Consider the following 13,776-nt stretch of genomic DNA (forward strand, 5'->3'; position numbering starts at 1 on the left):
TGTGAGCCAGCCGCGAGCATGGTCGCGCGCCGTGCTTGTCGCCGCGTTTTGATTACGTCATCACAACAACACGTTAGCTTACCAACGTAACCCTGTTCCCTGACATTCGGTGATATTTTTTCGGTGCTAAAACTGGTGCCTTTTTAACCATTTTCGGCCGATAATTTTCGGCGGCCGAATATTCGGTGCATCCCTAATATATATTAAATAATGTATTACAGTATATTACATTGTTGTCCCTGCATCTGGTAATATCTTCCTAAATAACTACGTCTGAAAGCAGAAGTTTAGAGCAAATAATTGAAAGTAAATATTCAACAATTACACCACACATTGTATTGTATATTATATTCTTTGCAAGCTCTTGCGGGCCACATCAAATTAGGTCGCGGGCCGGATTTGGCCCCCGACACCTCTGAACTAAGTGATCTAATTTTTAAGTAAACCTAATCTGAGGTTCCGTTTTCTGCAAAAACACATCCTCCCCTCCAGGGAAATACGCTCTTGGGCTATCAATGAATTTGGATTATTTTCTGTTTAATAGAAAGGTTTGTTTTGCACACCAGAATTATTTTTGGGTGGGAAATTGTTGCTCTGTTTGGGATTGTGAAACTGCGAGTTTAAATCACACTCATTAAAACCCATTAGAGGAAGTCAAGTGGCGATCCCTTTGTGGAGCTCAATTAACAAAAGGGATTTACTGTACGGAGAGTTTTGTCACTGGAGAAGAAGATAATGCTTTTAATGAGTATCATTGAGTTTGTATTCTCTTTGTTCTTCATGAATCTCCTCATGTACAGATTGTGTTGAACTGCTGCTACTCCATCAGATGATTTTATGCTGTGTTTCCCCATCTTTGATAATGAGGCCTCGCTGCCTCTCACTTGATCATTATGCTGAGAACTGGATGAACCCCAAGATGGTGAATTTCACCTGCTTCTATCCATTCAAAAAAATACTGTAGCTTTACCTTGGAAGCTTATCTTCTTATTGAGTTTGCAATCACATCAAATACACGTTTATTTTTAATTTAAGGACGATCCGGTACACTTTTTTTATTTTTCAGTTTTATTATTTCCTTTTGTTTCGGTTTATTTTGCACCTGTATTTCCTGAAAAAAAGTAGACCAGGAGAAGGAAAGGTCCAGTCTCCTGCTTCACAGCTCCTGCTTGTAAATAATTAAACTTGTGTCGAATAACGATACATATTAACACTCAAATTAAAATACAAGTAGGGGAGAGCGGGGTAATGTGAGACATTTTTTACATTTGCTCTCCTGTAGGCGAGCTAAAATGATATATCAGTAAAATTTACACATTTCCCATTAATTCAGGATGTTTCCTAGCACTGGAAATGATCAGAATGTCTTCAGGACAAAGGGCAGTGAAAATATGATTGTTTTTTAAAAAGTGGTCTTGTGTCTCACTTTACCCCAGCTAAGGGGTGAACTGAGACAGACTAGAGAAATCAAGGGGGTAAAGTGAACCACTTACCTTTTCCACTTTTAAACTACCAAAACAACACATGTTGTAACAGTTAGAATCCTGACAGATAGATTGACAACCACACATTCCAAAACTAATGTCGGATGCGCAACATAATCATGGGGATTGGTCAATTTAGCACATTTTTTAAACAAAGTAACTCCAAACAAAGTCAAATACAACATAATATATTTCAAAGTGCTTTAATAAACATTCAATTAACCATTTAACCAGTTAGATTAGAACACGATATGATATGAACATCAGCCGCATATTTAAACAAGGCCTACTCTACATTCCAGCCCTGCAGGTTACAGGGAAAGGTGAAGAGTTGCTCTCTCCGTGTTGTTCCTCCAGGCCTATTAGGTTGAGGCAGCTTCTTCACCACATCACCTTTAGGAACATGTGCCACATCCTTTTCTTTCATAGCAAACGTGGGTCTCTCCCACTCTCTGTTGTTTCCCTGGGTTTTTCTGAGGAATTGGGTTAGTATTTCGTCCCCCTCAACCTTCTCAACCATGCCAACATAACGTATACTTCGGTGTTTTGTGGCAAAGTTGACGAGGACGAAGTCACCCACGGACAGATCTTTGTTTCCGGGGTCACTCCTCTCATCTTCAGAGCTCTCAAAATCATCCTCAAATGGGACAGGGTCATCACTCTCCTCCGAGCTGCTATCTATGATTTTCTTCTTGGGTGCCTTCTTTTTCGGTTTTCCCTTTTCTTTGCTATTTTGCTTTTTCCCTGCCAGTTTCTTTTGTCTCTCTTCATAAGCCTGTTCTATGATTTGCTTCTCTGGAGTATCTGTTAAGATGGCTGTCTTCACACACTTTCGTTTTGTTTGTCCTCTGGGGGGACATTTTGGAAGTGGTATGATTTCCTGAGGAGACACATATCCAGATCGTGAGACAGCTGGCGAGGCACATCCATGTGGACCATGCAAAGTGGATGGAATAGCATCAGCGAGTGGAATAGCATCTGCAGCAGGTGGTTCATCTGCAGGGGGTGGATAATCTGCGGGCCGTGGACCATCCGGATCATCTGAAGTGGATGGACCAGTGGATGCAGGCCGCAGCTCAGGGTTTGGCCGGTCTGACACCATGGATGGTGCAAACGCCTCCTCAGGGAAAATATCTCTGTTATATGGGAAGATCCCAGTGGACTTGAAGCCAGAGGTGATATTGCGTGTGTCACTGCTGACAAGAAGGCCTCGTTCACAAATCCTGCAATCTGATAGATGGAGACTGTTTTGCCAGGGTTAGATCTCATCCACCCATCAAGAGCTCGGCTGTATAGGGTCTTGAACGGGCCATACACCGTCACGTCGAGAGGCTGCAAGCGATGGGATGTGTGGGGTGGGAGGGTGAGCAGAACAATACCATTACTCTTTGCTTTCTCCACTGCCTTGAGTGAGATGTGAGCTCTCAGATTATCCAGGATTAGCAGCATGGGATGGTCAGGAGTGCACTTAGTGTGCTTTATCAAGTGATCGAGGAACTCAGGCCAGGTGTCTTCGTTCATCCATCCTGTTCTGGTGGAGGCACCTTTGGCTCCTGGAGGTGCTCCTATCATGAAGTCGTCCTTAAACCTAACTCTGGGGAAGACAAACATGGGAGGTATGGCATTCCCAGCAGCATTCACTGCACACACCACAGTCACCAGTTCTCCTCTCTCAGCTGATGTGATAGAACCAACTTGCTTTTTCCCTTTCTCTGTCACAACCTGAATCAAGTAGAAAGTTTAGAATCAATGGCATGTGCAATCAGTAGGCTACTATTGGTCTAAAGGTACATTTTATTTTGTTGCAGTCCATTCATTTTTTTCTAGTTCACAGGCTCACAACATTACTAATAGCATTAGTTTCAGCATTCTGCCAATAGCTAGCTGGTCATTATCACAAGCCACTCAGTATCAGTCTGCTGCTCTCTAGTAGCTTACCTGCCGTGGCTTTTGTACTGTAAAGACGCCTGTTTCATCCACATTGTAAATCATGTGTGGAGGAAATGTGTGTCTGTTAAAGAAGAGAGGCAAGGGAAGAACCTTATCAGAATCAAAACCAAATCTTACAGGTAAAGCCTCCATAAAACATTTGCAACTAAAGAATTAATTCTGTCACCTGTCCATCACTACAGCCAGATTTGTAAAGAACTCCCCCACTGTAGTCTTATTGAAGGCTGTAGCCCTTCCCAGGGATGTTGCCTCCGGAGTTCGGACAGAGAGATGGCGACGGGCTAGAAAGCTGCCAAACCACTCTACTCCTAAAGAGTGGACAATTCGTTATTATAAGATAAGCTTTGTGGCAAGATCAGTTGGCCTAAGTTGACCTACAGAATCATGTGATCTCTTGCGCACCCTAGCCTACCTGCACATTGTTTCTCCATCCAATTGGCAGGGACAGGGATATGGTTTTTGTCTGCATATTCAAATGCCAGTTCACGGCACTTAACTGGAGCAAGGCCATGGAACTGGTCAGCCAGTTGTTTTAAATGTTGGGCAAGCTCCTCCTCCATCTCATCTGTCAGTATTCTTTTTGCCTCAGCTACTGCACCCCAGGCTACTGATTTAACTCTCCCTTTCTCTATTTTCTTAATGAATCTTTGGAGGGTTGTCTTGTCGATATTTCGTTCCTTTCCTGCTTGTCTTAAGGACTTCTTTCCTTGCATGACCTCTGCAGCTGCACTCTCCATCTCTGTGAGTGGTGTTTGGCCCCAAGATGTCGTCCTGATGTATCGTCTTGGCATGATGACTTTTCTACAATGTTTATGACATTAAAATTAAAACATATGTATTGTAATATTAGACTAAAATATATATAAGACTAAACTTAACTTGTGCTTCATGTCGGGGTAAAGTGAGTCAGCGTCTCACTTTACCCCACAGCATCTGTCTCACTTTACCCCACAGCCACCATTTTAGAAAAAACAACATCTCTAGGCAATTCAGGCTAATCTTTAACTAGCATCAATCACATGGTTTTATATGTTGGAAGTTCATCAACATGTATGATATAAGTTTTTCAACCTGAATCAATTTGCTTTGATACTACAGTTGATTACGTTCGCAGTAAGAAAATTTACTTTTACATGCAACAAACACATTTTTGTGAAAAAAAATACTTACCACAGAACCAGCACCAAGTTCTCCTTCATGACAAGTGGGGGGTGGGAAGGGGTTGAAAACATTATGGTCACATGACCGCAAATTTGTTTCTTTGCCTAGTTACAGCGGGTGTCTCACATTACCCGGTGTCCCACATTACCCCGCTCTCCCCTACATTTGATTCTGTTTCAGATTACAGCCTGCAAATGACAATTATTGAATTACTGGATTAATGAATTATGAGCCGTAAGTAAAGAAGAGAAAGGGGTTGGGGAATAACTTTAGTTTGCTAGAGATTTTAATGATTGCGATTACATATCATTAGTGTGTGTGCGTGCGCAAGCATATATATGTGTCCGCAGCTAATCTCGCATACTACTGTAAAGTTAATGTGTGTTTTTGTTCATATTTATGACCGTTTGCTCAAAATGTTCTGTGTTTGTTGTGATCCCTGATTTAAAAGTATATATTTTATTTGACTATTCATACCGTCCGTAATTGACTGCTCGATTACTCCTACCAGCTGCAAGTTATCAACATCTTCAGTTTGGAATATAGGGATTACAAATTGTTCCAGATTTACACATCAGGAAAATACTTGTTATCTAGGCTAGCAGCGTGTCAGACGCAGGCTACAGATACATTTTATTCAATGCACCAGCTCGGTAATACAAAGTTGTATTGGGGTCCAATGTATAGTAGAATCTATCTGACATTGGAAACTGATATTGGACAAGAAGTTTTTTTGTGGCCATATCATTTGAGTATGTGTGTCAGAAACAACAAAGAGCATAAAGAAACAATGTGGCAAGCTGTTCATTCTCAAAGGAAAAATATAATTTGTGGGTAGAAATCTCCAGCGGTGTCTTAAGTTTCACACTTGAAAAGCAAGCTGGTCTCTAAAATATAAACCCATCGCTCAATGCAGCCGTGTCCAGTAGAAGCAGGCGGAAGGATATCGTCTGATGTCTGATGTCTGATGGGAAGTTGGTACTTTGTTGTTTTTGTAATAATTGAACCAAGACTTGTATACACTTGACAAACATCGCCAATCTGTTGTGTCACCGCGTGACAGCGGCTGGCGTTTGCTTTGTGTTGTCATCGGTCTGTCACTGCTGTTATTATTCATGCCGACGGCTTTTGTAGGAACCTGCCTTCTTCTGTTGTTAGAAAAATAATAACCCAGAATAAACTCCAGTGTGTGCGGTGACTCCAGCAGCTACAGCTTGTATTACTTTGTCACAGCCATCATTCTTCTTTCAATGCTGCTATCACTCATTCAGAGGGATCATCTGCTATCATCAGCTCTGTGTGTTGTTGTTTGTGTTGTTGGATTTTTCCAAAAAACCTTCAACAAAAGGTAAAAGATTACAGAGGATTGGTGGATAATCCTTATGACAATGATGTCTTTATGTTATCATTTGTTCAGCCACTCATAAACAGGGACCTAATATCATAAATAGCCATGTTTCTTTATACAGTGATAAATGTCTCATCATAATCTAAACAAGCAGATATTATACCCATTACTGTGTGCCAGCTATTAATAACAGCGCTTTGTCACCACTGCCATCACTCAGGGGGGTGCTGTCTGCGAGTCTTATTTATGTGACCAAATAAATGAATACAGACTGAAGTAAACACATGGAGACGGAGTCTTTACTCTGCACTCACGTGTCACACTGCAGCACTCCCCGAGGATATTTAAAGAGTGAAAGTGGAGGTCTAGAGATGAATTGTTGGTAAGTGTCAGCAGCACGTTGTTGCAGTTAGTTTTCTGGTTTTTAACGATAGATGGATTTTTTATTGAGGCCAAGAGTCCAAATGTTGTCTCTATAATTGTTAAGTTATAGAAGGAATATGAAAAAGTAAATATCATACTTGCTAACCCTCCCGATTTTCGCGGGAGACTCCCGATTTCACTGCCCTCTCCGGGTTTCCTCCCGGGGTTATATTTCTCCCGCATTTCTCCCGATTTCTGACAAAATCAGATTTACTCAGGACTGTTTCCACTCGGACTTTAATACAGCTACACCATTGTTTGGTTTCCATGGTAGCGCGTCTCTTTAGCAGCGCGCGCAACTGAAAGTCTGAGAGGGTGAGGAATATAAAGTCACAGAAAACAGAACAAGAATCGACAACTCGACCCTCTGCTCACTCCTTTCCTGTAAAATACAGGTCGAGCCCACACATATGCTCCATCAAGGACGGTGCTACAGGCCGCAAGGCAGTGCACTTACAACTACAATAAGCATGTTAATGTTAATCTAATACAGCTCCGGCGATCCACTAGCTCCCCCCCCCCCCCCCCCCCCCCCCGGAGTGGTTTTAGAAATGCTCCCAATTTCTGAGGTCTCAAGGTTGGCAAGTATGCTCTTGTGTCTGTGTGTTAAATATAGAGCTGGATTCGGTAAACAAAGTCAGTTTAGTTTAGCAGTTTCATGATAATGCTTTTTGTCTGATCAAGTCTTTCTAGCATCACAGCAGCTCTATTTGCAATACCAATGAAGAAAAGTGAAAACGTCACCAAAGACGAAAGATGTTCGAGACCCTTCGACATAAATTGATCTGAGATTAAGCACCACATTTATTTTTAGGATGAACTAACATCTCATTAAATCTACTTTAGGATATGGTTGTTGCTAGCAGGCCTTATTATATTCTTATGACTGACCTGCAATCTTCAGTCTTTGAGCAGAGTTTCATTTGATGAGGCAGTTTTGATTTTGAAAGCGGTGGACAAACATCTGTAGGCTGCAAATGTGGTATAACTGTAGAGCACTCAGAGCATAGAAGTAAAACACTAAAGAATAATTGTTCTGCTCGCCTCGAAACACCTAAGGCGGCGGAGGAACTAAACATTTGTTTTATTCTTCTGCAGAATGTGGTCTTTCCCAGATAGTACATCGTCTGTCATTACACCCAAATATTTGGATTCAAATCCATGCTTGTTTTTCAATTTGGATAGGAGTCTTCTACTCCTACCGTTAGCAGAAAGCATAGCTGGTTCTAAAATGTTAATATATATATCTTGTATAACACATGGGTGGTACTGACCTGTCTGCAAACATAAAGTCTGAAATGTTGTTTACTGTTCTGTTATGCTGTATTTTCTATACACATTAATGTGCTTACCTGACAGCTTAATGCCGTTTCAAAGCTCTCTCTACACTGCTAAATCTCATTTCAATTATATGTTTTGTTTGTGTGCGTAAAACCATAACATGAAAGGACATTGGTAAAAAAAAACTGAATGTAATAATAAATGATAATATAAATTCTTCATGCTGTAATTTCCAGAAACGATGTCATTTGAGATGAACAAAATGAACTAGCTGAAAATGAAATGATTGCCCAAAGTTGAGGTTTCATGAAACAATGAAAAATAACAGGCAAAAGAGCCAAACTGCGAACCTGGTTTTAACTGTTCAAAGTGAAATTGATCAGATGAAAGCAAGTACAATCATAGACTGTGGCCGTTTCTCAATCGCGAGGAAACTGGCTTCCAAGCCAATATTTCAAGGATGCTACATCATCGAGTGCCGCCGAAGGACTGTTCCAATCTCCAGCATACTTGGAATTCCACCGAGGCCGCGTCCTTGGTTTGGGGGTAATTTCGAGGCTGCACATGGGTAGACTTCGCGTCCTTCAAATCCCCACAATGCTTTGCGCACGGACCAATTTCCCCGAATCTGTGGCGGAAAATGTAAGGCGGGGCCTCTCATATGACGCACACCTGCACACTTGCTAGCCTGTTCCATTCTTCGTTTTCCGAATGCCAGGAAGGATTCTTGCCTAGCTTCTGAAGGAAGTGACTCGGAAGACATGTGCTACCAAGCAAGCATCCTCGCGATTGAGAAACGGCCACAGTGTTTTTAAGAGGAGCCTTCAGTGCTAAGCTACATCAAAAGGACCTGAAGTATCAAAGTGTCAATGATCGTTGTGTTCCCCACTACCAGAGGTCAGCTGCTACTCACTCAGGCAGATGTTGTCGTGGAAGGCGGTGAGGAAGAGGCTGCACTGCTCCCTGTGGTTCCCACTCGCTGCGCAGGAGCACCACGGCCCCACGTTGGAGGTGGAGTTGTCAAGATAGTTAGGAGTTATTGTGCTTCCTGTAGAGAGGAGGAAATAACACAGATCTGTCAGTTCAGAGGCATGGCAACGTCACACAACTTCCCATATACTAGGTTTACAAAAATAATGAATCCAGCAATGAGATCACAGGAATAGGAAGCAATCTCTTATTTTATTTAACTGAAATTACCTATCTTTTATGTTTCTTCAAGCTTTTGAACCTCCTAGAAAGAGCAGTTTTGTCAGAAAGACTGAGAAGTGTAATGTCCTAACAAGCAGAATTGACTTTTTGAATCTGGTTATGCTTGATTAAATCTTACACTGATTACAATAATCAAATAAAAGGCGTTTGGATGGTAATTTCTATAATCGTAGTGTTGCTAAAAGCAGGTTAATTGATTAATTGGTGTGCATGTAAATGTATCAGCTGTGAGAGAAACTGTGGCGAATTTAAAAAGAGGAATAGATGAAAGCAGAGGGAACAGAGACAGGCAGGTTAGATACGTCTGTTGGGCCTAGGCTTAACATTACTAGGCCCAAAATGAATACTGTATACATCTTGATGGGAATAGTTAGGAATAGGAATACGGTTATCTGCTTCTCATTTTCAATGTGATTTCCTTCAGGGATGTATTCATCATAGGCATACATAAAGATCACAGAGCTGTAGTTTGTACAGCATCGCCCTCCTGACCCATCTTATTCGATGCTAAAACAGACCAAGTTCAAACTGTGATTAGAGCACTGGTCATTCTTAGCTTTTCTTTGAGTTTTCCAACATTCATATCCACGGCAGCAGGCGGTTTAGAGGACTTTGATCACAGAGTTCCCTCAGATGTATTCTTTTTATTCCTTTCTGCCTTTGGAGCTTTTCAGCTGGAAGTCATTCTGCAGAAAGGGTAATATAGCCTTGCAGCTTGTGTTCTTTTTAAAAGAGGTGGGAAATAGAATTGCTACACTTTGAGGCAGTGTGGCGAAAAAGTTTTGATTTACCTCCATTGATTTTCTGTGTCCCAGACTTCCAAACAACAACACCTTAAGAGTCTCACTTCTACGCTAGATGAGAATGGCCAATCACTGCTGCCCACCTTCCTGACTCTTTATCTGTGCCCCTCTGTCACGTTGCAAACTAAACAACCTTTTTGCCCTCCTCATTTCGCAGCTGTTCAGTGTGGTATTGTTGTCCTATACAGTAATGACATGTTTATACTGAGTTGATTTTAACAAGCTTTTGTGCATTATGTGATCTTTTGTCAAGTTTTTATCTAAAGCGCAATAAGCTGTGCTCTACACCTCTGCCTGCTCCTACTCATAGTCACGTCAGGGATAATTCCCTCAAAACAGCGGTCAATAGTTGTAATTGCACTACTTATAATGCCAACGACTTGTCCGAGCAGGCTGCAGCCACATTAATCAGCGATCTATCGATTGTTGAACACCGCTTCTCATCACAATCGTTGATTCATTCTTTTGAGTCCTGTTCAGCGCACTTGTCTGCTCTCCGCTTTCCTCCCTCTAAAACCTTTTTGTTGCTGATCCATCACAGAAGGTGGGAGAGCCGGAGCTGGCACAGAAAGATTTAGTTCTTACCAATCAGGCCGGTGTACGCAAGCAGACACGCTCCGTAGTTCTCCTGCTTGCAGCCGCTGGCGCCCTGCTCCGACGGTTGGCAATCATACTGGAACTGTGCCCAGCGAGACCTGTGGGAGCAATAACATGCCATCCATCATTTACTTGTGCTTGGCTGCTGCACACATTGTGTTACTGGGGGGTGCCCGGCGCTGGGGTTTCTCTCTCAATGACAGCATGTGGATCTGAAACCCACTACGCTAATCTACCTACCTGTACTCCGACATGAACTCCCTCCACTCGTCAAGATCTCCCGCTCTGCAGCACTTTAACCCTGACTCCAGTCACCTCTGGACACATTCATCCCTCTTTTTCTTTCCTCCCCACTTTTTCCCAGCCCTCCTGGAAGGCTGCCAGTCTACAAGGAGTCAATGAGGGGCAAAGATAGGCCTTGACTCTGCTCTCTAACTACCGTGGGTGCTGTCTGGCAGGCCTGGCTGCGAGCCGATTAGACAAATATGGATCTCACACAGAGATATTTCCTCCCACAGCCACTCTGCCTTCAGTCATTCACCTTTCCTGCCAGTCGGCAAGACATCTAGCCTCATCATCATCATCATCATCACACAAGGCTATCGTGGCCATCATATCACATCAGCGGCCCGGTCGCCTGGCATTTGTAACGGGATCCCCTCGGGGCAACACAACTCCCCGCTCTCCCCTCGTCTGTCATGTCATTGTAATGATGCACGTAGAACTCATAGGCTGTGTGCTAAGTGAAGGCATCCTCTGCAGGCTGCCGGTTAATGCCAGCTGACTGGTGGGGGGATTGGGGGGCTGCGCAGGGGCCTTGAGATGCTCCATCCATCGGAGCGGCGGTGCAGAATAATGCCTGATCGATAGCCGTGACAGATGAAGCCCTTTGTCTTTCTGACATTTGAAGAAGAACTAGATTAAACGCTGGCCACCATTTGCTGTCAGAGAGCGGAGGACGACAGGGTGTGTATGAGAACTCCATGTTTTCACTGCCCAGTCATTGAGAGAAACGCACACTCTGAATTTTAATGACTTTGATAAAGACATTGCTTGTTTTCTGATTGGATGTTGACACCCAATTACAATTTTAATGCAATCTTTGTTTTCATCAGTGTCTAGCATAGGCCACAGGGATTTAAAACAGAGTAAATACACACAACTTGTCTGGTGCAGAGGGTCAGGCAGTTTGCTGATCGTGATGATGTCCCGTTAGTAAATTAACAAATATTTTCTGAGCACCTTGGCAGGAGAGTGTGTGTGATTCCCGATTGATTATGGCCGCTCTAATAATGATTATTTCACACAGTGGCTTATTGCCTGGCGGCTGTTCAATTCTGCTTTCACAAAATGTGGAGTTGAATTGAACTAATTAAACACAGTTAATGAGTGTGACAATTGAATTAATTAAACACAGCTGACTAATTAAATCTAAATGAACATATCATACCAGCCAGACCTATCTTCCAAAACACACAATGCCATTTATTGTCCTGAGAGAAAGTCATTATGCCTGGCTGCCACGTCAACAAAGCACTTCATATAGAATACAAAAGTGGAGAAACTACCTCCGCATTAGGCCATGAAAATAAACTTGAGCAACTTGTGTTCAAAGCTTATTTTCTGTCAACACCTAACTTTTTAGAGGTTGCAACTCATATTGCCTCACAATAAAGAAAGTAACATCACAGAGTTCAGCTGCATGTTTGAAGGAAAGAGGTGTTAGAAGCTTTGCTGCACTGTGACTACGACTTGTTTGTGAATTACTGCAGCTTGCAAGTTCACTACTAACAAGCTAGCTAACCAGGACTGTGGCTCAAGTGAGGTATTTAGCTATTGGCTAGCTAGCTTGGTTGCTATTGTAATAATTAGCCCACAGAGTTTATTCAAAAGACATGTACTGTACCATTCTCAAAAAAGTCTACAAACAATGCCTCTTTTGTGCAGAGGTATAAATAAAAAGTGGATTTGCCCAAATAGCTTATTTTGCCTTGTACCTTTCTTTCAAAAGGTCAGTACTGTCAAGACTGATGGTTCTCAAGGGTCTCACTTTGAACACTAATTATGGTGTTTGGACTGAAATAAAGTGGGTTTGACATGACATTTTAGAAGCATGTGTGATTGACCCATAGGTGGCAGAGCAAACGTCTTATTAAAGATACATTAATTGAAAGGGGTGTCTCAAAGAATGACATACAGCTCAACATAACTACTGTACTTTAAAGTTTTAGTTCTGTTGTTTACTTTGTTTTCAGCCCCTGTAAGGTAGTTTATGTGAATCTAACCCTACCTGCTCAGGCAACAGTTTGCAACACACAAAATAATCAACTCATGCAGCTTCAATATAGGAAACTATCAGTGGCAATATGTCCTTTTTAAGGTATAGCATAATTACTGATAATTCAGGGAAGCGTTTTCCAGTCCCTTTCGTTGAGTTCCCCCGGCTCTCTCTGACTATTCATTGCAGAAGAGCTGTCCAGTGTGCAACAGCAGAGAGCCAAAGTAAATAAGCGTTTAGCGAAGCTGGTCAAACATCTAAGACAAAGAGGCCTAGATAATTTTCTCAGGAGTTGGCAGATCAAACAAGATGTTGGATGTGTCAGTAACCTCAGGCAGGTGTGTGCTGACAAGTGAAACATAAAAACCCTGATAAGCTGATAGAGTGTATCAAAGCTTGTTTCTACATTTATGTACGTTTTCTCCCTCTAACCTTCGCAAAATAAAATCAATTTCAGCTTTAACTCTTTGATATCAGGGCACCAGAGCGGCCCTTGAACACAGCACAACTTTCTAAATCAATCAGTGTTTGCTGTCATGGATTACTTATTTTCTTTCTTTCTTTCTTTCTAAAGAAACTACAAATTCCATTTTATAGACGTATGTAATGCAAAACAAGGACACTTTACAAAATGTAACCAATATCTTAAAATGGTTTGATGGTTTAGTCAGGGCTGCCAACATTTGAGTTCAGCTTGGATTGAGATTATTTTTTTTGGTGAACCGAAAAAAGAAACGTTCATGTGTACAGTGTTACAAATGTATTGGACATGTACAAACTAGGGTTTCCCATGAATGTACCGGGCACTACAGAGGAATACGCACATACACAGTGTACCCGCGACTCTTACAATGAAGGCTTGATAATCAGCTCACAGCATATAAAATGGCATATAGGTGTAAGCAGAGGTAAAGTGCTATTTTATAAGTGGGGGGGGGGTCCGGAGGCATGCTCCCCCGGGAAGATTATTTTTTAAATATTGAAGTTAAATGCATCAACCTGGTGCACTTTTTCTTTATGGATATTTTACAAATCACTCCCCTTTTTAAACTGTATTCTTGTTTTACTGTCATATAGTATTTCATAACTGTTTATTCTCATAAATGGTGACCAAAACGTTTGAGACCCACTGAGATAACTAGACTAAAGTGAACTATCTAAACAGAGACTAAAGTGAACTATCTAAACAGAGTCCCTTACCTCACTGAGCTGTAGGTATCTCTCAGTCTGACAGGACAG

The 13,776-nt window shown here is 41.9% G+C and overlaps 2 protein-coding genes across 8 annotated transcripts in view; both read right to left on the bottom strand.

Moving 5' to 3' along the window:
* gfra4a (GDNF family receptor alpha 4a) overlaps positions 1–13,776 on the bottom strand; it is a 264,494-nt gene that overhangs the window by 14,939 nt on the left and 235,779 nt on the right. For all 7 annotated transcript variants that reach the window (XM_079694158.1, XM_079694159.1, XM_079694155.1 and 4 more), the window contains 2 exons: positions 10,248–10,357; positions 8,561–8,695 (listed from right to left, as the gene is read on the bottom strand). In XM_079694158.1, coding sequence (XP_079550284.1) covers positions 8,561–8,695; positions 10,248–10,357 — 245 coding nt within the window. The remainder of the gene's footprint in view (positions 1–8,560; positions 8,696–10,247; positions 10,358–13,776) is intronic.
* Positions 1,771–4,754, bottom strand: LOC307013451 (uncharacterized protein; the record flags this gene model as incomplete). The annotated part of the gene is made up of 5 exons (XM_079640850.1): positions 3,847–4,754; positions 3,601–3,742; positions 3,423–3,495; positions 2,409–3,206; positions 1,771–2,364 (listed from the first exon to the last, which is right to left on the bottom strand). The coding sequence occupies exons 1-5, from the start codon at positions 4,223–4,225 to the stop codon at positions 1,771–1,773; spliced, it is 1,986 nt and encodes a 661-aa protein (XP_079496976.1). The 5' UTR covers positions 4,226–4,754.

The sequence above is a fragment of the Notothenia rossii genome (assembly GCF_949606895.1).
Source record: "Notothenia rossii genome assembly, chromosome: 7".
Lineage (NCBI taxonomy): Eukaryota > Metazoa > Chordata > Actinopteri > Perciformes > Nototheniidae > Notothenia > Notothenia rossii.